Raw genomic sequence first — 27,196 nt, 5'->3', positions numbered from 1 at the left:
TCTATTCATCTATCTATCAATCAAATTCAATCAAATTTTATTTGTATAGCCCATATTCACAAATCACAATTTGTCTCCTAGGGCTTTAACAAGGTGTGACATCCTCTGCCCTTAACCCTCAACAAGGAAAAACTACAAAAAAAAAACTTTTAACAGGGTAAAGAGAACGTAGAAATCTCAGAGAGAGCCACATGTGAGGGATCCCTCTCCCAGGATGGACAGAAGTGCAATAGATGCCACTTGTAATGGAGAACATCAGAAAGATAAGGGTATTTGCAGCATTGATTAAAATAAACACTTTGTAGCATAATGGTAGGAAAATGAATTGATGGATTATTGTCAGTAATGGTAAAGTATCTGAGTAGACATATTGTATATCCAGCAGTATTGTCTCCATCCATCCATCCATCCATCCATCCATCCATCCATCCATCCATCCATCCATCCATCCATCCATCCATCCATCCATCCATCCATCCATCCATCTTAGATGATGACATTTACAACATGACCTGAAATAGAACTGAAACTTGAAGCGCACAGCTGAGGACTATCCAGGTTCACAAGTCATTGGGATATTTTTTAATTCTAGTTAGAAAAAAGAAAAAAAAGAAAGATTCATACAAAAGTCAACTTAACACACAATAAAATTACAAAAGTTACTCAGGACACGTCACTGCTGAAATACACAGTCATGACTCTCTTATAAATAACAATAAAATACTTGCTACAGTAATGAAAGGTACGCCTCAGGAACATACGTGACACAAAACTTCAAATTAAAATGTCAGCATGTTCTTAGATGGTGAATCTTTTAACATCTCACTTCTTAACTGGAATTAAATGACACATGGAGGAACTTATCATAAACAGAAGTATTCATTTATCTCAGATGATACGCAGTATTAGCTTCTGTTTTCATTGAGAGTTACGTATTAACAGTTAAACTGGATGCTTCAGGAACACAAGCTTACAGCAGCTCATCAGCAACCACAGGAAATCAAACTCACAGTCTAGTGCTGAAACATTGTCTGATAGGGTGAAATCACCGAACATGGAACTAAGAGATTATAGACGTCTTTGTTTTTTTTTTGTTTTTTTTTGTTTTTTTTATGTAACATACAGCACCCATTGTGAAAATGTAGACAGCGTCATGCAACGAAGCAACACCAGGGGGCAATATGAGAAAATGTACCAGCCATACTGCCCTGAGGGACACCCAGACATGGAAACCATGGTGATCATATGAGAGTTGTTAACTGGAGCCAATTATTGATTCTCTATTAAAAAAGCATGCTCTTAGATGTCGGAACAATGATACAAAGCACCAATAGAATGATGAAAATATGACAGGATCTGGTTGTGTTGTTTGAGATCACGTGACAGACAAGAGGTCCGTTCTGTTTCCATGACAGAGATAAACTGTAAAGATGAGATCTTCCTGAGAATGACCGTTAGTTCCACATCAACTTGAAACTGGTGCCTGCAGTTGTGACGTCAATAGATTGGTCCTTTATTGTAAGGATCCCGCCTCATCATGCTACTGTAGCACATGGATGGATCACACACCCCATGCGGACCGGGTTTGCCAGGGTTACCAGTTTGACCCTCTGCTCCGTTCAGACCAGGGGGTCCAGGGTTACCTGGAGGACCTGGTTTACTGTACCCCTGGGGACCCATTGGACCTGTGGAGACACAAGCACCTCATCAATTTAACTTCCATATGGTCTCAGAAAATAATGAATGATGAATTGAATGATTAGTAACATTATTTACCTAGAGGTCCCGGTGGCCCTTGGTCTCCCATCATGGTTCGACCCGGACTCCCCTTCTCACCCTTGAAACCTGATTCTCCTGCAAACACAAGTGTCCTTGTTTGAGCATCCTGCAAAATAATTTCAATGTTGTCTGAATGCTTTCTTTTACCTTTGAGTCCGTTAATACCAGGACGTCCCGGCCGACCAGGGTGGCCTGGCTGCCCCCTGGAGCCGCCGAGTCCAGAAGGACCCCTGAGTCCCTGGGGCCCAGCTGGACCTGGAGGACCCGCAGATCCAGGCCGGCTTTGACATCGGGTGCAGCTACTCTGCTGGTTGCTCAGCAACAATAAAGGCAGCTCAGCTACAATTGACAAAGAGAAAATTTCAGATGTGTGTGGTCAAGACACAGGGATACGACATTTGTTTGTATCTATCTACTCACTCTGGAGAATGTTTCTGCAAATTTGCCGAATGTGGTTGTCCGACAACTCGCTTGCCTGTGATAAAGTAATGGATCATATGAATCTCCAGTAAACTACAGTTCATCGATGTCATTAATCTCAGACATGATTAATCATGATAAAGACATTATCAACGTGTTACATGATGTGAATCACACATACAGATCTTCCTTCAGGTCCAGGTGGACCAGGTGGACCAGTGTCCCCCTGCAGCCCTCGGGGGCCAGATGGGCCTGACTGACCCAACTGTCCAGGCCGTCCCCCTTGACCTTCCTGACCTCTCTGCCCCGGATCCCCTGATGTCCCTTTCTGGCAAAAATACAAGCCCAGGGTTAAACAACACAAATGATAATTCAGACTGGCTGGAGGAAAAGTAATTAATATATCAGACTTACCTCTCCTTTCAGTCCCATGGGACCAGCGGAGCCCTGTCAATCAAAGTCATTAAGTCGAGGGAAAAGTCAATGAAAACAGTAGAAAAATGCAGGAAAAGACTGTAACAAGATTGCAAAACCTGCATTTAGATCTTTATCAAAATGCACAGTCACAGACATTAATTGTGATTGTAGGATAATGTTGAAATAATGGAAATTGTAAAATTTGTACTGAGTCTGAATTATGTCTGCTATGAGCAGGTAAAGTCATCATGTTGCTGTACCTCCACCTTTGAACTACAATAGCATCAGATATCAGCAGAATCACTTGGATATGGGACCGTGTCATAAATTAGTTCACCGTTGCACAGTGTGTTCAAGAATGATGGGAAGTTACATGAAATAAATTATTTCTCTATGACCGTGGCAGCAGAGTAAATGAGAGTATGGAGCATCAAACACAAATTATCCAATTCCAATATGTGCTAAACCTGGTGGAGACAAGATACAATCTTTACCAGTGATAAAAACAGGTTTGCATTTAAAGTAGAAGAAAATCTACAAATAAGCCACAGAAATAGAGTGTGACCTTTTCAGATAGATAAGACATGCACTGGACCAAACAGGAAGTCAAACTTCATGGCTCAGGAGAACTGGTTTGTAAATGGCCACATGGTGGCACTGTGGACCCTCAAAACTCTTAAAAAAAACCATGACTTCCCTGGCCAATGATCAACGTGTTCAAGAGTCCATTTAAATCAGTTTGTAGGAAAACAGCTACAGGTGATATCATTGCTGGAGGTAATGACTTTATTGTATATTAATATATTGTTCATGGCCATTTACATCATTCATTTCACTCAGTACTATTAGATAATAATGTTTACATTTCTAATTTCTGAATCTAAACACAAGAAACGTCACATCATTAAAGAAAGGCTAAATAATTTGTTATCGTACAAGAAAGCTGATCCAAAATAAACTCACCTCATTCCCTGGTCGACCCTGTCCTCCTATTTGTCCTTTCAATCCCTGGTGACAAAAATCATTAGATCACCATGACAACACCACACTAGTCTATAAGGTTTATACTGCAGTGATGTAGATACACATCCATCCATTCAGAACATAATCATTGGTTATATTCGCAGGTGTTAATGTGGTTTAACTGTGGTACATTAACACCCATTAGATTTGATTACATAAATATAATTGCACTCATTTTCTTCACATAACATGAAATTGATCAGATGGAGCATACTGGATAAAAACATGATGGAAGTCAAACATCCAGTTATACCTCTGTAAGACAAAATACAGCTACTATATGATTGTTTTCCAAACCAATGTGAAATATGTGATAAATGAAGCTATATTTCCACTAGAATATATTGATTTCCATATTAAACGGATCAAAGACAATATTTCCTTCACTTTTACCCGAGCAGTAGAGAGCCTTAAATACATGCTTACAAAAATGATCTGATTTAAAGTTCCACTGGGATTTTGGCAGACCAGTAATGGTTTCTTCAGACATTTTGAAAGGTTGATGAGCTGTTGTTAGATTCTAGATTAGCATCAGAGAGGTCGATAACATGAAGGCACAATCTGCTTGTTTGATTGGATGTCTGGAGTCTTACCATCACTCCTCGGTCACCTGTATTTCCTCTTTGTCCCTGGTGAACATAAAAACATGGTTTATAATTTCATTGATGTTTTGCAGCAGGAGAAAAATACAAGCAACAAAGGATTCATAGAGAAAGTGCAAGTTACTTTACATAACAGAGACAATTTCTCATGTATCAGGTTTATTTAAGTATATTTTGTATACATGTCCAAAATAAAATGTGCCCGTGAGATTGCTTAGAAAGATTACTTGCCTAAAGAAGTGATTGTAACGTAAATCAGTCGCTAATATAGAAGATGGGACATTACAACAACTCTGAAAAACTAATATTTGTGACTAAATTCCAATGGACATACTATAAATAATCTGTTTTGACCAGATGTCGTGAACATTTAATTATGAATTTTCATAATAATAAATTATTATTCTAAATCATGCTTTTTTAGATTAAAGGGGGAAAGAATGTTGGTTTAAACAGAAAACCCCACCGTGCTTCCCTTCAGGCCTGGCATGCCCGGGTGCCCCGGCTGACCCACTGCTCCTGGTTCTCCTGCACTCCCCTTTAAAAGCATGTAAATAAAGACCAATCATCAAAAACAAGAACACAGTTCATTTATCTATCTATTACTGAACTACGTTATATCAAAATTTTATTGATTTAATACAGTTGACAGTACTTTACGTAAAAAATACAGCTCCTGTTAATATTGGATTATTTAAACAGAAACATACCACAGGCCCTGGTGTTCCTTGTAAACCTGGATTTCCACTTCCACCCTTATGCCCCTTGATAAAGAAATAAAACATGGTTATAGAAAAGTCACAATGTAAAAGTATCCGTATAATTTCACTGACTGTTGAGCAGCTATTATTTTCATTTTCACTGTCTTATAATAATTACTTTTTTAATACATGCATGATTTCATGAAGTTTTGGCATGTTGCACGATTGCAGCATGACGTTAAATTGTGTCTCGTCAAATTTATTTTTCAGTTGAACAAAAATAGCTTCAGTCTGAAGTCTGCTTTTTAACATGTGTGCCATTCACCAATACACACTGGCTCGTTACAGGCAACATCAGCTAATGAAACGTGATGAGGAGTCAGGGCGGCCAGACCAGACAAGCCCAGACTGCTTACATTTCCACTGAAGTTCCACTGACGAAAGCAGCACGACCGGATCACCGCTGAATTTAGCACATGCCTGTGACGCCAAGAGGTCGTTACTTCGCGCTCAGTTTATTTTAGAGAAACAGTCACCAAACGAAACATGTCATGTCACGCTGCTGACACAAGCAGCTTTCGAAGAACGTTTTTTTTTTCTTCAAGAAGGCTTTAACCGTTTCTATGACCTTATGCACTGCAGTGTGTTTTATATAGGCTGGATGAAATCGACATCAATACATCACCCGTACTTAGTTAAATGTTCTACACTGTGGTTAGAGTCGGCTTTAATTACGACATTGCTCTTGTAGATTGAGCTGCAGTGTTTACTTTTCTGACTCACAGTTTGAGCCAGTGCTCTCACGGCCTCAGGGATACAGAGAGGGATCAATTGTCATTATATGTAGTGCAGAGTTTATCCTCTGTAAAGACCGTGCTAAAGCTTGATGTCTGTTGCGTGGGTGTAATCCAGTTACTAACTCTGACAGCTTCATTCTGACAGCAGCAGACTTAAGGTGAATTTTCTGATAAGAATAAAGGTTTACCTTGGATCCAGTTGGTCCTTTTAAACCAGGTGCACCAGGTAAACCCATCTCACCCTGCAGGAGAGTGACGAAATCTTTTATCGTTTTCTAGGTTAAATATACATTTTGTTTTGTACAACAACTGTGAACTTACAGGAGGTCCAGACGATCCTTTAAGGCCCCTTGGTCCGGGCAAACCAGTCTCCCCCTTAAATGAGACTCGAATCAGTCAAATATAATGATATCGGTGAAATCTTATCAGTCAAACTTTATCACAAAGAATAAGCTAAATTAAAGAGCACATCTGTTGGGACATTGTTACCTGATGACCATCCAGGCCTGAAGTTCCTGGTATTCCAGGTAAACCCTGGAACCAAGGGAACAGATTATATGTCATCTGTTTATCTCAAAAAATGACATGGAATTAGAATCAAGTCTTAAGTGAATTCTCCATATTTTAAACATGCTCCAGTATCCATAGCATCATCTTCTGCAATAGCTTTGCAGCATTGACTTTCTCCCACTTTCCAGAATTTAAGCCAAAAATATCGCACAATGACATCGATGACTAATCATGAGTCAGTCTCAGGTGTCAGTCATGAAGATTACCTCGATTAATATATCATCGAGTAAATGGAAAAATGAAATCGTATTTTGTAAATGTAAAGCCTTTAAATACAATCGTATTTCATGTAACTTCTTGATCTAAATTGCATCAGCCTGTGCACGAAAAGTTTTGTCCAAAATTGAATCTGCATGTCAAACTGTTCGATCCTGAGATGAACAATATAAGTTGCAAGTGTTTTATTTGCTGATGAATGCAAAGAGACACGATGCAGTTGCAGTTTAAACTGTTCCTGGGAAAGAGAATGACAGCAGAAACAGATTTTAAAATAAACAGTTTAATACGTTTAAAGTTTATTCGGTTCAACACATGCAGCCTCTTTAGTTTTTTTTTGTCATAGTTGTTTTCTTCTGAGATAAATGTTCTCAGATGTGTGGTTGTTGCCTCACACAAACGATTGAGTAACATATGTGCATGGTGAATGGATTAAAGGCAGGCAGGGAAGCGGAGATACAGATCAAGCCACCCACACACTTGCACTTAACTTATAGGTAAAAAAAACATCCCTATATTGGGGCCCACACTGAGCCGCATCGTGTTTTACCAGGAGGAAGCACAGCACTCATCCTGTCTCCTTGGAGACGTAGCTAACTCTATTGTTCTAGTGGGGGAAATATGGCTTACAGCCGTGTGGAGCAACTGACTCATCCTCTTGTAGACCCATCTCAAACTTTTGGACCACGCTTAAGATCCTGATCAGTGGGGTGGCTGCCCGGTTGAAAAACACTTTCTTCCTAAAACAGATTTGCCAGAGCACCAGAGCGTTCCCCCGATGAGTCGCTGCTTCAGATTATAGCCTGAGCCCGGCTGTTACATAACAGGGTTATCCTGGGATGAACTACAGGGGAAATACCCTTAATTTACTGGCTGTCAGGGGTGTTCTCTGCACTGCTGACACTATGTTAACACACTGCAGTCCTGCTGCGGTTCAAACACGTTATGCATCTATTTTATTCATTATTTTTTTATGTCAGCTACGATTTACTTAGAGCCTTTTTTCTGTGTAGAAGTGTATGAACCGTAATGTAAAAGTATCACACACACATCAAGTTTCCCCCTTCTCTTGTTGGCAAAATGCTTTGCTGCAAAGTTTAAACGGTAACATAGCGTGACAGTCCATTTCATGTTTCATTCATGCACCATTTGCATCACACTTTACATCAAAATCATCGAGTCCAAGTGAAAATGTAAGGCAATACACACAGCTGGAGCAAACTCTAAAATACTAAACATTTACACTGACTAATGTATGTGTTTACAACTCACAGGATGGCCCATTCTTCCATCAGCTCCAGGAATGCCAGTGGCCCCAACTTCTCCCTTATTAACACATCGGAAAAATAAAAACCATGAGCTTTTAATTAAATGCATACGAACCATTTTCTAATGCATTTTACGTATCATGTTGGATTAATTAGAAAAGACATTTATCTAAAACATGAAGAACATCTTTGATCTTTACTAAAATTGTCTCTTGGGGATTGGGGGGGGGGGAAAGGGGACACCAGCACTGTTATGACTCCATTCCCATGGTTGCCAAACATCGACAGCGCAACTGTGGGGAACAGTAAAGGCTCTTAAGATCGTGCACACTCCAGATCTCTAATATTCTCCTTAAGTGTCAAAACAAACAGACCTTTTGACCAGGACCTCCTGGAAATCCATTCTTTCCATCTCTCCCAGGTCGGCCCTGAAATCAGAGAAAATTGTTTTTCACAGAACAATAACGGCCCAAGAGATCTGGATATGGTTCTGAAGTGCTTCATACATACAGGTTCTCCTCGATGACCAGGCGGCCCAGGAGGTCCCATACTTCCCTTTTCTCCCTGGAAATATCAAGCAACCCAAGATAAAGTTATATTCCTCAGTCAACTCAGTGACAAACTGGTTTTTGGTGAATATCTGTGCTCTTACCAATAGACCACTTTTTCCTGGTAACCCTGCGGTACCTGGAGATCCTATAGAGCCCTGAGAAAAGTCAAAAGATTTGAATCATCTTTAGATGTAATCTAAAATAGTTACATTTTAAGATCCGAGCTGGCTTGTAATGAATCTTCCACTTGTTTGACTGCATCATCCAGTTTCTACTATATATTAAACGACTCATCTTCAGCCCGATCAGGAAGTTATACAGTGTAAGACAAGAACACACATAGATCTACTGTATATTCTACATGGTCACAGATATGAAGTCAGTGTTAAACAGGAGTCAGCAGCGACAATGAATTCAACCATTTCTTGGAGTGAAACTTGAGTGACTCGTTCTCCCCTGCATCATCCTGGCATTTTAAAAGTGTCACTGCCTGACCTAAAACTGGATGTGAGTATCTGTTCAATGCAGCCTCTACATATGATGTGAATCTATTTCACATTGTCAGAATAAAAAGGACAAAGCCTTTGATTTTTCCACTTTTGCATCCCAGCATTCAAAAGTATGATCCTCAGCTCATGAAGAATCAAATCTCTGTTCGGTGTAAAACCACATTGTCTGGCTCAGGGACTTTTGTGGATGATATTTTTGGCCTCATTTAAAAAACCTTTTTGTGTATAAAAATACATTGAAGTCAATGAGTCTTTCTTTTACTTTAAGCTGAATGCAGTCAACATGAAAGAATTCTCCAGTGGTATCACAACGTCTATCAAACATCTCTCCAGCTGCGTCCATCACAACGGTTCTGTTAGTGAGTGTAGAACAAATGAACCAGAGGTTCATGGAAACCAACTGGTCGTTTTAGTGCTTTATTTCTGAGTTTTACTGTTGTGTTGGCCTGTGTTGCAAATGCTAGGGTGCATCCACATGGATCATAAAACTTGGATAGATTCTGGCAGGAGTAAGGTAAGCGGTGGTGGGTGAGTTTACAGATCAGGTGAACAGGAAACCCTGCAGCAGGCAGATTTGATAATGAGGAGCTTTCACTAAGAGGCTTACTCTTTCCCCAGGAATGCATGACAGTGTTAATGAACTACAAAGATCAACAGAAGACTGGATATGGACTTTGTTATCTTTAAGATGTTCCTCCAAAGGGTAATGAACGTCTGTGGCCATGAAGACAGAAGTGGCTCAAAGTCTCTCTTCCTCTCGTGTTCTTGAATTATGGTCTTCTGACTTAACTTAGAGCACAGCTCATGTTTCCATTCTCTACATCCAAGGCCAGGAAAATTAGACTACACCCTTTGGTGGTCTTACAATGTGGGAATGATTTGGTGTAGTAGTTTGTAAGTTTGTGATTTTGCATCCAAGAAGAAAATCTTCCACTCTACAAGATGAGGAGTCCCTCTATAAATCAAAGAGAAGAGGCTCCCTGCTGCTGCAAGGAGGCTCTTCAGCTTTCCTGGATGCAAACACCTCTTGGCCAAGACAGGAGGGGAATTCAGTCGCATGGACCAGGGGTCCTCAAAGTGGGGACCGGGGACACTTAAGGGTCCTTGAGGGGAATTTATTTTCACTATAATTTCATCCATAAGTAACACACTGAGATAATGTATGACAATGTTGGTCCTGAATATCACACAATTCCAGAAATAAAACATCTAAAACAAAACATCTTGTCAGGGTCCTTGAAGCCACTGGTCACTGTGTGTCTTATGTTGTTTTTAAAAGTGACCTGCACCCTGATCTGTGGAGTACAGCATTTCAACCCCATGTAAGTTGTAATGTACAAAGAAACCGAATCTGAGTTTGAATCTGGTCTAACTTCTCTCGGTAGCCACAAACGTGAGAAAGGTTGAGCTCGCTCACATTCTGCTAAAAGGAGGCCAAATCATATTTTGTACACGTGTCTTCTCTTTAAGAATGTAAGAAACATATTGGAGTAGATGTGCACTACAGCAAGGTTTGTCTCATTTCATTTCACAGATGTCATAACTGATGGCCTCCACTAAGGGACAAACATCCTCTCTGTGGAGGCCTGATCAGTTCCTTCAGGCTTTCTGGTATCTCATGTTGTCTTGATTATCTCCACCAAGGAGGTTGGGTTTCCACCCTTGCCCGTTTGTTGGTTGGTTTGTCTGTAAACCGGATTTCGCAAAATCTATTCCAAGGAACATCATGAAACTTGTTAGAAGAGTGTGGTGTGGGTCTGGGAAGGAACCATAAAATATTGGTCCAGACCCGGATACGGGGGCAGATCCAGGATTTTTTTTTCCCCTTTCTTTAACATCGTGGGTTAAGATGTTTTACAAAAATTTCCGTTGATTTCAAAGAGAACAATTGATGGATTTGATGAAAACAATCAGGCATAGTTTGGGGACTGATATTTATGGGTACGTGTAATTAGGTGCGGGTGAGTTTCCTTATGAAGAGCAAAGAAATAATCTCTGTTTGATTTGACAAAGTCAACGTGCAGAACAAAAGCCAGGAAATATCAACACATTTCAAAAGTCTCTGAAGGCCCTCATGCTCTCTCTGCAAAGCGCTCCTGTCCCACAGTAAAGCAGCTCCCAAGAGATCTGGCTTTATATTAATAACATATGGTTTTCAGAGTGATTGATGCAGCAGTGTTTCAATACTTCACGGTGATGTATCTAGCAGGGGTTTCCTGTTAATCCTACATTTGATAACACAAAGAAAGAGGATTAACTTGGACAATTTAGTGTTTTTTTGCCACTTTGGTCAGTGAATACAGCAGCTGTTTGCCTCAGGCCACATTTAAACATCATATTGTGAGAAAGAAAGCTTCTAAAGCTGAGCAATCGTGACACATTACAGGATTATGAAGTAGAAACGTAGGCGGCATGTTTGAGTAACACATATCTCCACCTTCTCTCCAGGCTTCCCGGACGATCCCGATAATCCCGGCACGCCCCTCTCACCCTGAAAGTACACACTTGTATTAGTTTTTAGTCACACATTAGTGTTGCAGCATCGCAATGAAACCCATTGTGACCTTCCTACCAAAGCACCGGGCCTCCCTTGCTCCCCTTTGTACCCGTGTGACCCTCGTAGCCCCTGGCAGAGGCAACAAAAGAAAGCAGCTTTAAGTTTTTCATTCTTGATGCTGAATTGAATATTAAGGTAGAATCTGTGATTTTCTTCACCTCTACTCCTGTTGGACCTGGCAGCCCTGGATTCCCTCTGCTGCCAGGAATGCCCTAAAATTCAAACAAAACAGGACAATAGAAACACACACTTAAACATTTAGATCCCTTCAGCTCTGTATATGTTGTCTGTGTGGCTCCTGGCTACGGGGCCAATTATTTTTTGGAGTTTTTGATCACGTATAGAGCATGTGGTTCACTTCTGTTTGGGTTTCATGCACAAAATCACCACTGTGTTGTCACTTTTGCTCAAATCATACATTTACCCAGTGGAAAAACAAGTATATTTAGTCCACTTATTTAGCAGTGTGTTTAAAGATTGTGATGCAGTCCTGACCACACAGAATTAACAAGCAGAAATTGTCATGACCTAATGGGTACATTAACTCAGATGGGTTTGGCATTTCCTCACATGCTGCTGTGACAGTGTTGTTGGCAGTTGTATGTGTGGATATTGAACTATTTAGTACTCACAGGCTTACCATCAGCACCAGCAGCTCCAGGCTGACCAGGTTTACCACTGCCTCCATTTTCTCCCTGTACAGAGAGGCAACAAGGCAACTTAATCCCATCTACTTACTGATTCCACAAACGTCTGGCTGTCTGTATATGAAAAACATATCTTGCAAACCGTTCATCTTATCAACTTCACACTTGGCACGTGTATTGTAAATTACCAGAGGAAGTGCCGAGCAGAGTTTAGTGCAGTTTGGACACGTGAAACGTTTGATATTGATAGAAATGGAATAAACAGGCAACTAGCTCTCTGTAGCAGTCAGTGGGGACGGGACAGTGCCTTCAGTCTGTGGACCAAGTTGAACATTTCTTCTTCTACAGATAAATTACAACTGTGGTGGGTAACTGGTTCTAACTGCAGGTCGAAAATTGTCTCCAGATCATTTTCATCTTCTTTTTTTATTTCAATAGAGCAGATTAAGACAAAGACATCAACATCATCATGTGTGCTGCCTTCCATCATGACAAAATTATTCATAGAATCACTCTATCATCTCTTTAGAAAGATGTCTTCAAATCAAAGACACAACTTTTGTAAATCATTCAAACTTATATATAAACCACAAATTCAGATTAATTTTATGGAAAAACATTGATGGTAAAATCATCATTGCAGATAAACCAGGTAGGATGAACACAAAGTTTTCTAACTTCACTCTGCACCATAGACTGTTTATAAAAACGTCAACAAAAATAAAAAGTGACAGTATATGGTAGAACTAAGGAGGACTCATAATGACATGGAATGATTCTGAAGTAGCTCTGGAGCATTAACAGAGGACGGGAGAACAGAACACCCCAAACAGGCAGGTTTAGACCAGACACTGCATAATTACATCATGAATGAATCATTTTAAAACATCTCTGGTAACAATGAGCTTTCTCATGCCTTGAGTTGATTTAATCTATCTATAATGTATGATGCTGTTGAGCCCTGTGTGGGGTTGTAAGGAACATCTGTGAACCAGCAATGGCTGCAACATTTGATCTACTTGTACATGTACGAGTAGACACATCGGTGACCTAATAAACGCAAAACATGCTGGAAACCATGTAAGTTTTCCTCACAAAGCGCATGATGGCAAAGATAAAAATCTCTCTGACGTCTTTGTGTGAAGACCAGGGCTGCTTTTATTTGGTTAATACCCTGTGATCAATAGAGACATGGGGTTTATTCCTCGTCTGGTAAGTTTCCATTCTAACCAGTGTTTATCCTAGGCAGTGGTCTGGTTTGTTTTCAGCAAACAGTACAGTACAAGAGGATCTTACAAGACTAACTGTGACTCACTCACCGCGACAAGCCTCAATTTGCCTCAAGTGGAGAAAAGAAGCTGTTTGGTGCATCAGGGATTTGTAAAACTGAACGTTTTCAACAGGTAACTGTGTATCTAAAAGATGAAAGAGTTTAAAACCTCCTGCCCTGTTCCTGGCATGAGGGACATTTGTGTTTACAGGCTGTAATCAGATGTAAAGTGCAACCTCATCACATGAGCAGGATTTAAGACATCACTTGGGAGCTCAGCACATATTTTCTAAGTTCTAATAAAACCAAAGTTTTTTCGCTCCCTTCCAAACAGAAGCCATTTAGTCTCTTTGTCTCTCCTGCATGTATACACAAACAGGCGCTGCTAAAGTTTCAGTTATTTTGTTGTCACTTTATCTAAACACACCACCGCTGTCTAAAGTAAATATTTAACCATCGGTCTGAACGGCATGGAGCGCTGAACAAACTCTACAAGTCTGATATCCAAGTGAGTGCATGACAAAAGACAGAAAGAGATCAGCTGACCTTCATTCCTGGAGGTCCAGGGGGTCCGGGAGCACAAACACAAGGTTCTTCAGTAGGTTCAGTGTAATCAGGACTGTTGGAGCACTGTAATCAACAAGCAAGGCAAAAAATATATATTATTTTTCATTACTATTTTCTGGATTGACAAATGATAGAAAAATGCATATTGCAATTTTCTAAAATGTCATAATATGTCTTGTTGTGTTTAATATTTCAAACCACATCCAACCTGTTCAGGGTGCACCCCACCTGACACCCAATGACAGCTGGGATTGGCTCAGCTCCCCCTGCAACCCTTATATTACGAGCCGTACAGATAATGGAGGAATGTGTTGAAAATCTTGTTGTTGAATATGAACCATAAATATCTTTTTATTTTTAAATCGATTGGTGTGAGATTTTGCCCCGAGAGGCATCCGAGCCTCCGCGTTTGGAGATTTCATTGCAAATGCTTGCCAAGAATTTTCAGGCTTCTCATCTTGTCTCTTTTGATATTTTTATCTAGCCTCTTCACATTACAAACAGTCATTTGGCTCTGGTTGTGCGGATATAGCGATTTCCAAGCCAGCACAATGGGCCACTGATTCACGACAACACACTCGGTGCCAGGAGACGGTGCAGAAAACTCCACTGAGTATAGTATGTTTGAAGCCGAGCCACACGTCCTCCTCCAACACATTATTTTATGCATAAACAGATGTGACTGAAAATATGGATGCTGAGTTTACACTTTCACATGCACAATAATGCAACACTGTACTTGTGAAATATGGAACAGGAAAGCTTCATTTCATGCCATGCCAGTGCGTGGAGGTAAATGATAATAAAACCACTGGCTGAAAAACAGCGCGGTGTGTTTCAGAGCAGAAACAGATGTAGGTGGATTGAGGCGTGAAGTAGGTGAGAAGAAGTCATTGTCACAAAACAACCAAGCAGATTGTTGGTACTCACGACTCCAGGTATTTCACATGCAGTCTCTCGATTATTCTGCTCAGGGTCACAATAGATGCGAAGTTTCTGAATTTCAAACTGAAGAAAAGGAGAAATACTTCCTGTTAAAAACACAACCACAATCTGCTGGGGGAAAAAAACACAATGTAGGGGTATTTTTATAACAAACAAGCCCAGTTTTTATCAGTGCTTTGCTTCCATTGAATTGAAACTGCTCTTGTGTAACTGTTAAAGTAAAGATTAGGGCCCTCATTGTGTTTTGGGCAGCGTCGAGTTGCCAGACCTCCTCCGGTGTTTGGACGTGTTCTGCAGAAACGTTACACCATTCTTCCATTATTTGGTATTTTGTTGATGTTGGTGGTAAAATGGCTCCAGTGCATCGGCTGTTTTAACTTCTGTTACTATGCGAGGGGGGAGACGATCATTACATGTGATTTATATTAATTCCAGCCCCATGAAAACACAAGTGCAGTGTGGTTTACATTTCATTAATAGGGGATTGTACTTAGTTTTAAACATAAGAATGTTTGGTTTAGTCTGTTGGGTCACACTAAAAATTGCATTGTGGTTTGATCATGTTGTAATTTTTTAGGGTCCAGTTACAAAGATCTGCTTCCAGTTACAAGCTTGCAAGCTTGTCTTATATAAGAACAACCACTTGGTTATATTCCTTATAACTTCACGATCCTAATAAGAGTGGCCCGGGACATTCACTTCATATTGATGTGTCAACATACTGGCTGATACGTGAGATGTAAATGTCGTGAGTGAATTATATTCCTCCTTCCTTCCTTCCTTCCTTCATTCCTTCCTTCTTAAACAAAGGGTTCTTCTGAACAGTCCTTCTCCAAATATTTCTCATGGAACTCAGAGCTGTTTCCGATTAAATCATGTTTATTTTTAGCTTATATTATAATCCACTGCTTGACGAATGAAGGGTTTCAGTTTAAAAATGGCAGTATTTCTTGAATTTAATTTATTCTGTGGATTCTATTTCATCCACCATCATTATGAACACGATTGGCCCAAACATTGTCAAACTAAGTGTTCACATATGTGTCTCGAGGTATTTTTAAACTGTCAATTTGTGCTATAGTTTCAAAATAAAAGATCTCTTATGTATCATTGTATTAAAAAGCTGTATCATGCAGATATTTGGAGAAATTCCACAGCACAATAATGATTTATAGCAAACATAGCAAGTTTGGTGGAAATGATTCCACCGGAGACAAATAAAACAACGATTAATAAGAGCTTTCGGGGGAAAAGGCTAATTTATGCCAAGAATTTACTGTCCAAGGAGTTAACCATGTCTCCCAGGAGTCACCAATAAACCCAGCTGTGCGATGCTGTAACATTTATCAGTGTGAAGTTTCCCCAACAACTCAAAATGTTCCCTCTATCTATAGTCAAGATAATGTACTGACGATTTAATTCTGAACCAAACAACTTTATAGACTATTTTATAAAAAATGAGGCTGTTGATAATGACGAACTCACTGGAACCGTTGTTTCCTTTCTGTAATATTTCCCAACTTGGGTTTTTCCATTGATGAAGATGCCAACAGGGGTCTCCAAGGGCAGAGTCTCTATTTCCAGGTCGTCAACATATAGAGTCACATCCTCCTCAGTGACCAGCAGCCGCAGCTGGTGCCATTTCTCATCAAACACCTTTTTTTGGTCATTGGAAAGAAATAGAAAATAGTTATGATTAACACAGTGACACATCCTGGAATTGTTCTGACAAAGACGTTGAACAGTAAAACAGAGAAAATTCGAAGGAAAAGGGTGTGAAAGTTTCTGAATAAAATCCAACATGATGTGTTAGTTATTAAAGGGCAAGAACATGAACTGAAGAGTTAAGATCCAGACACTTTGGATCCTATATTTCCTATAATGCATCTGAGCAACGTATCTTCCTTTGACCCACACTGTATAAACGTGTTCCTCGCAGTGGCCAGCAGCAGCTTGCGTACAGATGTGAGTAATCAATCTACCATGTGGCTAGTACCTGGTACTAATATTAGATTTGGCCCCTAAAATGTATTAAGTGCAAGCTGGCAGCACCCACAACATATTTTGGCTTCATTTTTGTACAATGGGAGGAAGTTGAGACACGTCTTCCATCTTTATATAAAGTCAATGGCTTGACCCCTCCGCTCTGGTGAACACCCACATCTTTCAAACTTCTCACTACAAATTTCTCCAAATACATGAGCCACATTATACATGTGATTTTGCAGCCTGTGTAATTAGATGGATAAGCTGTCCCCTTTAAGATTCTTTCAAAGCGTTGCTTTACCCGTGCTGTCTGTTGGGAGAATCTGACCGTCTGCGTTCCGCTCTGTGCCTGACTGGTTGAGGTGAACATGACGGTGCGGTCGAAGCCATTTAGAGTCACCGCCATCTGCGGCGTCCCGTCAATCTTCTGTATCCTCCACACGTCCCACTCCTCAGCTGTCACAGATCCTTTGTACCTCAGTGTGGCCACGATAACATACGACGGAGGCAGGCCGTCAGGGAAAAGGTTCCTGGTTGACCGAATTAAAAGTTAGACAACTTTGACTGTGCCACACTGATGATAATCAAGAAAGTATAGAGGCAAGGTGTTTACCGTGTAGCTTCACTCAAGTCAATGCGAGGCGTCACTTCATAGGCCTTGGTGCCGGAAAATGTTCCTTGTGTCTTCTTTGCTTTTTTGTCCAAATTTAGATGTAAGAGAATATCAAAACCTTTCTCATCGCGTGAATCTACGGGGATTCTTGCTTGGCAAACGGTTTCTGCAAAGGAAATAAACAGTGACAAAAATAGCTGATGAGCTGACACTGATGCTGCCAGGAAAGGGATATTTATATCATAATATTTGTGCTGGAAAAACACTTTTAGCTGCGCACACTGATGAGCAGCTGCTTACCCTCACACAGCTTCTGTCGTATGACCTGTATGATCCTGGAAATAGCTTTGTAGTCCTCCACAGAAAAGACATAAGTTGAAAATGGTTTGTTTGCAATGTCCCTCAACTCGGTCTCTTCTGTCTCTGACCCGACACCGATTGCAAACAGAATTACTCCTTTTTTCCTTGCTACCTCCGCTGCTTTCACAACCTCATCCTGAGACTTCCCATCTGTGAGGACGACAGCGATTCTGGAAATGCCTAGCGGGCTGCGCTCGGAGAAGCCAAACAATCTATCTGTGGCGAACTGAATGGCCGTGCCTGTCCTCGTGTTTCCCCCCATGTACTCAATGTTCTCCATCGCTTTGATGAGGTCTTTGGTGGATGAGTACTTCCCGAGAGGTATTTCTAAAACGGGGTCGTCGCTGTACTGGACCACGCCGACCTGGGTGAACTTCTGTCCGATGTTGAAGCTCGATGTGATATTGACAAGCCATCCCTTCACTATTTCAAAATTGACATCTTCAACACTCCACGAGCCGTCAAGAATAAAGACCAAATCACACGGTGCGGTCCTACAACCTGAAGCAGACATGAAATATAAACAGTTAGTAGCGTATAATAATAACGTTTCAATAGATCACAATCGTTTGGTGTAATATTTAAAATAAAATGCATTTACAGTACATTAAATCACCCTTGCCAGTTGTATGCATCTGGCAGGTTTTAATGTATGGACAATAAGCATGACAACGTGTGAGAAAAATGAAGACAGAAGTGTTCTTACTTCTTATGTCTTCATCTTGAGCTGCACTAAACAAATGGAGAAGCATGAAGCACAGGCATCTTAAGACACAATGCATGGAGGTCGCTTTGTAACCCATTATGCAGCAGAGCCAAGTTCCAAGTGTGCACCTACAGGGACAAGGAAACACATGCTTTGTATTGCAGGGAAAAAGACAAGGACAATGCAGGCATTCTGTGACATGTGGTCTCTGAGATATTTCTGTCTCAGACTATTGCTTTCTTTCATTATAAAGAGATTTGGATGCCATTTACTTAAGCTCCGTGTGGTCAAAACCTTCACAAACAAAACTACCCCACTATCTGCTTTTTGGCACATAAGTAATTAAAAGGAATACGTGATGCTTTGAGTTGTATGACAAGGGTGTTGGTTATGTCTCCAGCCTCTCTTTCATATGAACTAAATCAAACATTGAATGATTCAAGCATTGTGTACACACATGCGATTTAGCTGCATTTGTGCATCAGAGTCATGTTTCTGGACGATGCACCAAATGTCAACCTGACTGTTAGATGAAGGTGAACTTTGAATGAATATGACTTAAGCAGAGTATGAAGCATGCACACATTCACACTTGTTTTCAAACATTTTCAAGATGAATTTGAATGTCAGTTTAGGTTTTGTGACTCCGCCGTTCATATCCTGGTTGATGCATTTCATTTTGATCCTTTGGGATTTCCGGTTTCACGATGGAAAGAAAAACTTTTCATCAACTATGCTGTACATTTTACCGAGGTCCAATTATGTCCAGGACAGGCATTAGCACAGATGAGTGTGCACATAAAAGCTGGAATATTATATATAGTATTATAGACAACATGATATCATATTACTGTTCACTTTGCAAATGTTAAGTCCAATATTCAGTTTTTGTTTTGCCTGATAAAAATATGTGGCTCTTATGTTGTACTGTAGGTTCAATCACTAACTTTTTTGATCTGCAACTGGAACAATAAGCTAAAAGCTAATCAATCAATCAACAAACCAACCAATCAAGGTTCATTTGTATAGCTCATATTCACAGACCATAGTCATGTGTTTAACTTTATACATGAAAATTCTAATTAGAGCAGCATTAAATTCCAAGTTAAATGCTGTTTGTTGATTTGCGGGGACCTCACTGTTGACACTTGTCTGGGGTCTAGGCATCAGCCGCTTAACATATAATGGAATAATATTGTGTCAAAAGTCAGCACCAGTAGGTTATAAACGTGATACATATTGTCTTTCTTACTGTGTAAACCAAAAAAGGAAACATACAAGGCACCACGCTGTGCTGAGGCCCTTAAAGAGGCAGCGCTACTCATTAGCCACCTACGCCGAACATGATTGAATGTCACTGCGGCTCCCAAGTGCAAATCCCATCAGCCCATGTTTGCTTTTTCCAGAGTTACTTTCGCTTCCCACCTCCCACTGCGGCCACAGACAGCGCTGCACATAAGTCCATAATTCACTTCCTAACCACTAAGTTATGCTCAGAGCTCGGCCTCCATCCTCCATGCGGCACTCTCTATCTTCCCCATCTGGCCACATGCAACAGTCTCCACCGCCTCAGTACACCTAAGCTTTTTCCTTTCAAGCCTCATCTACCGCACGCTCGCATGGCACTGCCAGCAGCGCTAAATAAACAAGTCGCTGAACCTCTGACCACAACCAGTGTTCACTGTTTCCTGTGGGATTATCAGCTGTTTCCTCACATGCGCTGCCATTTGCCTCTCGCTGCCCGCCCTTGGCCTTGAATCCAACACACCCAACCAAAAAAGCTTCACTCCTACACTTTTCCTCCCTCGTGGATTAAAACTAAGTGTAATACCTTCCTTCCTGAAGTCATTTTAACCAGTTACTGTCACATGCTGCTGGAGCACTAAGAGTAGTTATGTCACCTGGTGTGTCGTTTCGTAAAGTACGGTTATTTTTACAACCTGGCAAAATGTTTTGTGGCGTGTTTGAACATTTTGGGAAATTTATCAGCTGATCAATATGTTCAAATGATTCATCTCTTTTGGTTCACCGCAGTTTTTTTCCACATTGACCCACAGTGCCAGCTCTGCTTTAACATCCTGGCTTGTGACTCAATCCATAATGATTTTCCTGCCCTCAGCCCGGAGGCTCCCCACGCCACACCTGCACAACAACATCCTCACTGAATGGAGGACTGCTGACTGCTGAGGAGCCTCGCCCAAACTCCAGAGATTCCAAACAAAGATAAGGCGTTGATATCCCAATATAACCTCTGTGCTAGGTGATATATTAGGATTTAATCAGGTCAACACGTTCACCCAACATAGCTCGTTCAAAAATATTGTGATCTGGCATCAGGATCAGTCGGAAAAATTCACCTGCAGTGTTTTTTTTCAAAATGTTGCAGCTGAAACAGTTTGATCCAAAACCTCTCTTCTCCATCAAAGGCCTTCTTCATCTACAAGCCAAACTAATGTATATCTCATCATCTATTATATATTATGCTGCTGTGACAGTTGGTACAGATATCCATGTTGTGTCAAATGTACCCAAATTACTTAGGTGACACCCAAACTTTTCATATTGCACATTAATGAGGTCAAAACCTGGATCCATCCATTGAATGCATGATTTGATACATTGTACCTGCTAAATAATGAGCATGTTAGCATGTAATCAAAGCAGCCAAGGACTCAGGAGGCTCACATCAAGCCATTGGAACAAATTCTTTCCTTTTATGGTGAGAACCATGGACTGTATAAAGATGAACAACATGACTGCCCCTGAAAAGTGAAGCCAAATCCTCTTGATTGCCTCCTGTTGGCTGGATGCAATATAGTTTATAAACCCTACATCCTCCATATTAGTGGATCGAACATCAATTAAATTTGTCTAAAAGAAGGTTTCTGTCATTTCCGGTAGTTCTTATCACACTGATGTTTGCTTGATTGACAGCTGTGACTGACTGTGATCAAGGCTCCAAACCACAATCACAACTATGCAGATGAGGCTCCACCCACACCCATGATATTTTAGCCAATTTTTTTTAAATTGCAAGATAGTGGAGACATGTCCTTCCTCTTTATATACAGTCTATGATGAGAACAATCCTGTCCAGCGCTGCATTAAATGTCATATAGGCCCAAAAACAAAATACCACTCAGATTTGAATGAAACACCGCCAAGGTATGTCCAACACATGATAAAATGCAGTTTATTCTTTAAAAACAGTTCATATAAAAATGCCAGACACGAAACAACAGCATGCTACTTACAAAACATGTAGCATGAGAGCTGAGTATAATGATGGTTATGTTTATGCATGTTAATACATGGAGTGAGAGATGAAAATGAATTTTAAGGAACCAGAAAATACTCATATTTACATTTGCAGCTTGAGAGCTGCATGTTGATTGTGAGAAGTTTCTGTTGCTGCTTATCTTTTACGGTATTTTCCAGCACGTGTGAGAAAAGAAACTGCTGACATCCTAAAAGGAAGCAGTTGCAAATGAGGACCAGATATGCTGCATACAGTCTATGGCTGCATCCAGTGTAAGAAAACAGGACTCGTGGAAGGAATCTGATAGGAAGGAACTGACCATACACCTTCTTCACTGCTGTTTCTAATTGTGATATATGAAGGTCAACAAAACAGCAGCCAGGATGTAACCTTTGGAATCCCGCTTGATTCCTATGGAGCCAACGAGGGGTCACACTCTCTCATGTGACAGACTTTTTCCACGGTGCAACCTCAGCATCGATCGGAGTAACACAGCCGAAGGGGGCGTTAAGCTGCTTCTTCAGAATTTTTCCTTCCCTGGAAGAGCTGGAGGCGGCTGCTGGAAAACCCCCTCATGGCAGCGTCCGTGCAACCACTGTGACTTTTCCCCTCCACTGACTTTCCCCAAACCGAGTGTCTCTACACCTAGGCCCGAGCCACATGGCGTTCATTTACACCTTCAGATGGTGAAATTCCGGCCGTGGACGGTGACCAAACACATGTAGTCGCGATGAAGGGAAGCCGCCTTTCTTCCAGGAATCAAAACGCAACATTACACGTGTTGGGCCGCGATGCTCGGAGTTGGAATGGATGCACGGTGTAGCAGAAATAACAGGTGCATGTGCGTTGCAGGTTCGCAGCAGAACCCAGTGATCTCTGGTTTTATTGGAGCAGCTCAGACACTTTATAGTTCCAGGTTTCGATGATGGAATCGAAGAACTGTAACGTTGGTATGTTGAATATTCGGCTTCCAAAACTTATTGAGAAAATAATAGTTACTCTGGTCTTGTTGTCTGTTTTAATACTCTAGATTTATGAGACTTATAGCTGTAGGTCCAGATGGATATTGTTTTCAGGAAGCTGCCAAACAAATCATTTCTCACATTTCACCAGATAAAATTTCACCTGTGCAGGGTGAATGACTCTGAGTCATCATACAGTATTCAAACACAGAGCCAGGCCACAGATCTATGTGCTTAACAAGTTCTCACTAAGCTCGGAGAGAAGACACATTGACAAAGTATATTTGTTTTTTGCCGGCAGTTCATGTAATAGCTTGTAACTCCATTTGAAAGGCTGAAGTCATAGTTATCTGTAGTAAATTTGGCAAAAGGAAGTTGTTCCAGTCCAGAAACAACAACTGCTGTTCAGCATGAACTGCGGTTGCCAAGATCAGTGGGATATGTTGCTGCCAAATTCTTCATCCAACAAGGGAAAGCCAAGCCCCACCAGTATTCCATAGAAACCTGTTAAATAATGTCTCGTAAAACACTGGCGCTTAGACATGTTATTGCTTTTTAGTCAACATGTCCACTTAATATTGTCAAAATGTTTATTGCTCTTTACATGCGTGCAATTTCCACACCTTTAAAATCCGAATGAGGAAAATGCAACACAGTGGGGCATTATGCAATATTCTCACACAGATTCAAACAATGTGCAAGAAAAAAATCCATTTGCAACAAGAGAAATGGCCAGAAAAAGATGATTCCATGCATTCTTTGCATGACATTAGCACAAACAAGGGACTGATAACTTGCGCTTAATGTCTTCAATGTGCAGCAGAATCTGCAAAACTCCGCACAGAGTGCAGGACACTGGAGAGAACGTTGACACAGTAGATCCGTTGCTAATCTGGACGGTGTTACCACATCATAACAACCAAGAGACTGGAAAATAAATTGAATCCGGCCCAACAGGTGAACATTCACAAACAGCCAAAAGTTAGATGTCCGAGAGTTTAAAAAATAAGACAAATGTAACTTTATAAATAAACATCAACTACAAAATGCAAATCAGCATCTCTAAACTTCATAAATACAGCACGCTGCCACACAAAAAATCCAGCAAACAGTTACCAGTCAGCGTCCGAGCCCTTGTGTGAATTCCTGATAATCCTTTCATTGAGAGCCAGTGATCAATACTGTTCTCAGCCCTGAGTTTACAGAAACTAAATTTGTGGAGACGTGCACGTGTTCCTCTGCTGAATGAAAGCCTACCTTTTTCCAGGAGCTCTCTCTCTCTCTCTCTCTCTCTCTCTCTCTCTCTCTCTCTCTCTCTCTCTCTCTCTCTCTCTCTCCTCTGTTTCTGTCTTCCTTCTCCGGCGGCCCCCCCTCCAATCACTTACTCCGGACTTTTACTGGCCTTCAGCCATCCACAATTACCACGGGTGGAAAGAGAAGCAGATAAGGAGGGGGTGGGAGCATGACACAGTGAAGCGGACAGCAAATCTCTGACAGTCCAAAAAGGAAAATAATTGTAATGAGCTGCAGCCTCCTTCCAAAAGTGTTGAGGGTTTGGATCGCATGTGCATTGCTCGGGGGCATTGACCAAAGAACATGGAGTTTGCTGGATGCAGGACGAGCCCAAGTGTTACTACAATGAATCACTTTTACTATAATGTTCACAGTACTTACAGGGGGAACCTGAAGAGTTCAGCAGGTAATTCCACTGCTCCTCCATCCGTCAAAGTCAAAACAAACAAGTTGTGAAAAGCTGCAGTGTTTTTTTTCTTTTTTCTTCCTGCGTGAGCAGCTGGGAGTGTTTAGAGATGCAGAGGTGAATCTGTTATCAGCGGAACGGCCGCATCTCAGTTTGATCCTCGCTAACAAGTTTGATCATGTTTGTGCTCAGTGGAAGTCTGCTCCCCATCAACCAACATGTTTTCAAGAGGCTCACCAAAGCCTGTGCACTTCACAGCGTAGTGTACAGCACTGTTTGATTCAGATTGAATGAAAAAGAAGGCTGTTGTTGTTAATGCAGCACAGAAGAAGGTATAACAGTGATGTTCTCAATTCTAAGGATTCATTTCAAATGGAAACAGTTTGATGAGTCATGTGTCAGCAAAGAGTCAGATTAATGACAACAAACTAATTTTCTTACGTTTTCATCTTTATGCTTTAAATTTATCATAAACTTAAGAAAATAAACTAGATTCTAATTTACAGCCACTTGCTCAGACAACATAATTCATGCAATAAAGGTTTGTGTGTGTGTGTTTATATCTAGTGTTGGAAAATGCATTTAATCTACTACATGTTAATGCATCACTAATAATAACTCAATTGTGTCATTTATTTAGTATGTTATAATATAATATATAATAAACATCTTCATAACTTTATACACTTTTTACTGCTCATGCTTTTACTTTGCAAGACTTCCACGTATAACGCAGTATTTTACAACACAGTATTTTATAACATAGTATTTTATAGGGGTTTGGCTTTTCACTTAGAAAGAACATCTTCTTCCACCACTGCTTATATCATAGCTGGCATTCACAGGGTGAGCAAAAACCATCAAACTCCCCTGTGATGAAACATAAATATCACATGACAGGTAGAGCTAAACATGTCGTCAGATGTGATCTTGAGCCTCAGTGGTTTGCTCCGCTGACGGACTGGTTGACCCTGAGCCTCAGCACACTCTGGTGGATCACACAGGCAAATACTAAGCTTTGTTTCCAGCCTCCTGGTGAGACTAGTCTTGACTGGTTGTTGTACATTCATGGAAGTCCCAGGGGCAGAAGATGCTCATTGTGTTTTTCTGCAAGAATTGGATTTGTTTGTTTTCAGGAGCCACACATTGATCTGTATAGAATAACTTGGAGCATATCTGTCAATGGGATTCTGACAACATTCAGTAGTGAACTTATCAAGATTACATAACTGTTAATAAACAGCCAGATTAGATACCAGGAGAGCGAGACAGATACTCAAGTTAAACAAGACAGCTATGATAATCTTGTGTAATGAAATCCAGGTGCCTGAGCTCTGTTTAATGTGCACACATTAAAGTGAAACTGTGGCTCAAGTCAATATCGTATCTTTCAGTGGCTCCTGGACTAATAAATACAGTGATGGCCCCAACTTTTTGGGGGTTGTGACCCCATAAAACTGACCAGTAGCTCATTACAGAGTCTATGACATGTGTGCAGATCAGTTTAAAAGTGATTTTCTTCTTTTTCAGATACCTTTATTTGAGTAATAATAACAACAATTTGAGTTATCACCCCAAGAGGTAAAATAATTCTGTATTGGACATGAAAAAGACATATATACACAATCTGAATTTTGTGTCTTATTTTCTTGTTTTCATCAATTATGCAAGTCCTCATGTCTGAATCAAATCAGTTAAAGACTGATGGCGACAAACTTCTTTTAATTTTTGCAAGAAAATCTCATTTCTTTTGATAAGTTAAAAGAAATCAAGTACTTTAAAGGGTCTTTATGTTACTGGCAGAAAAACCTTGTTATCAGTGCCCCTGCTCTAAATGAGCTGCAGTCAGCATCTTGTTGCTCTCGCTCATGCTTGCACTTCAAAGGTAGATGTAAGCATCCTGAACATGGGCCAAAATAATGACTTACAACATACACAAGACTGAACGTGATCAACTGATCTTGAAGTCTGTTTCCCCCACAGCCTCTGTAGTTAGGGTTGGGATAAGGTATCACTTCAGGTTCATATAAGGAGAAACAGACTTTAATACAACACTGGTGGGATGTTGATGAGGCGACTTTGTTATCATAGTTTGACTATAAACTAGATTTGAGACTGTTTGACTCTCCAGCTCTGGCACGGTGCAAATATCAAATGAAAAGAATGTGAGAATTTGACAAACATTATATTGTGATCATGTCATTTTATGATCATGTTATATAATTAGGTCCCTTCGTGAATCAAATACTCTGGATGACCCGATTGTCCCCTGACATTGGTTAAATTTACGTTTGAGCCTCACAAGACAAAACTCTTTTGCCCCGATTCCTTCATATAGAAGTAAAGTCTTCAGGCTGTTGTTGGCAGTTGGAAGAAACTTGTTGAAGGCCTAAGTTACTTTCAGACGTTGGCAATAAAACCGTGATTTATACCTGTAAATTGCTTCAGGTTCTTGTTTAAAGTTCCGTTCAACACATATGCAGTTGGTTTGCACACATAACAAAAACTGTTTACACAAATAAGGAGGATAATTGCCCGGAAAAAAGTTTTATGACCCCTGCCGCTCCAGCGGTATGTTATTGTGCCAGTTAATTAAAATGTGTGAATGTGGTAAAAGTTTGCATCAGTATGGTTAATTGAATCTAGAGTTGGGCCAAACACCGTCAGCACTCTGCTCACTTTCACTTCTACCAAACAGAACAACACATTTGGATTATTACTTACATCAACTAACATTTACAGTGTCTGGCAGATGCTCTGAAACTTTTCAAA

General features: G+C 40.5%; 1 protein-coding gene across 4 annotated transcripts; it reads right to left on the bottom strand.

Annotated features, from left to right (window-relative positions):
* Positions 1 to 544: 544 nt before the first annotated feature.
* Positions 545 to 24,042, bottom strand: col21a1 (collagen, type XXI, alpha 1). Of its 4 annotated transcripts, XM_035172292.2 has the most exons (30): positions 23,842 to 23,977; positions 21,870 to 21,971; positions 18,505 to 18,632; positions 17,739 to 18,299; positions 17,439 to 17,604; positions 17,127 to 17,355; positions 16,325 to 16,495; positions 14,825 to 14,902; positions 13,874 to 13,957; positions 12,043 to 12,105; positions 11,569 to 11,622; positions 11,426 to 11,479; positions 11,291 to 11,344; positions 8,446 to 8,499; positions 8,304 to 8,357; positions 8,168 to 8,221; positions 7,798 to 7,851; positions 6,229 to 6,273; positions 6,061 to 6,114; positions 5,928 to 5,981; positions 4,952 to 5,005; positions 4,708 to 4,779; positions 4,233 to 4,268; positions 3,580 to 3,624; positions 2,614 to 2,646; positions 2,381 to 2,527; positions 2,200 to 2,254; positions 1,927 to 2,118; positions 1,777 to 1,854; positions 545 to 1,685 (listed from the first exon to the last, which is right to left on the bottom strand). In XM_035172292.2, coding segments are annotated over exons 2-30 (2,913 nt in total). In that variant the 5' UTR covers positions 21,872 to 21,971; positions 23,842 to 23,977; the 3' UTR covers positions 545 to 1,497. The 4 variants fall into 4 exon arrangements, with proteins under 4 accessions (XP_035028183.1, XP_035028185.1, XP_035028184.1 ...); XM_035172294.2 differs by lacking the exons at positions 21,870 to 21,971; positions 23,842 to 23,977 and adding an exon at positions 23,983 to 24,042; XM_035172293.2 differs by lacking the exon at positions 21,870 to 21,971.
* Between the last annotated feature and the right edge of the window lie 3,154 nt (positions 24,043 to 27,196).

The sequence above is a fragment of the Hippoglossus stenolepis genome, chromosome 12 (assembly GCF_022539355.2).
Source record: "Hippoglossus stenolepis isolate QCI-W04-F060 chromosome 12, HSTE1.2, whole genome shotgun sequence".
In the NCBI taxonomy this organism is placed as follows: domain Eukaryota; kingdom Metazoa; phylum Chordata; class Actinopteri; order Pleuronectiformes; family Pleuronectidae; genus Hippoglossus; species Hippoglossus stenolepis.
Note: the sequence above shows the minus strand (reverse complement) of the source record. Positions and strands in the feature narration are given on the sequence as shown.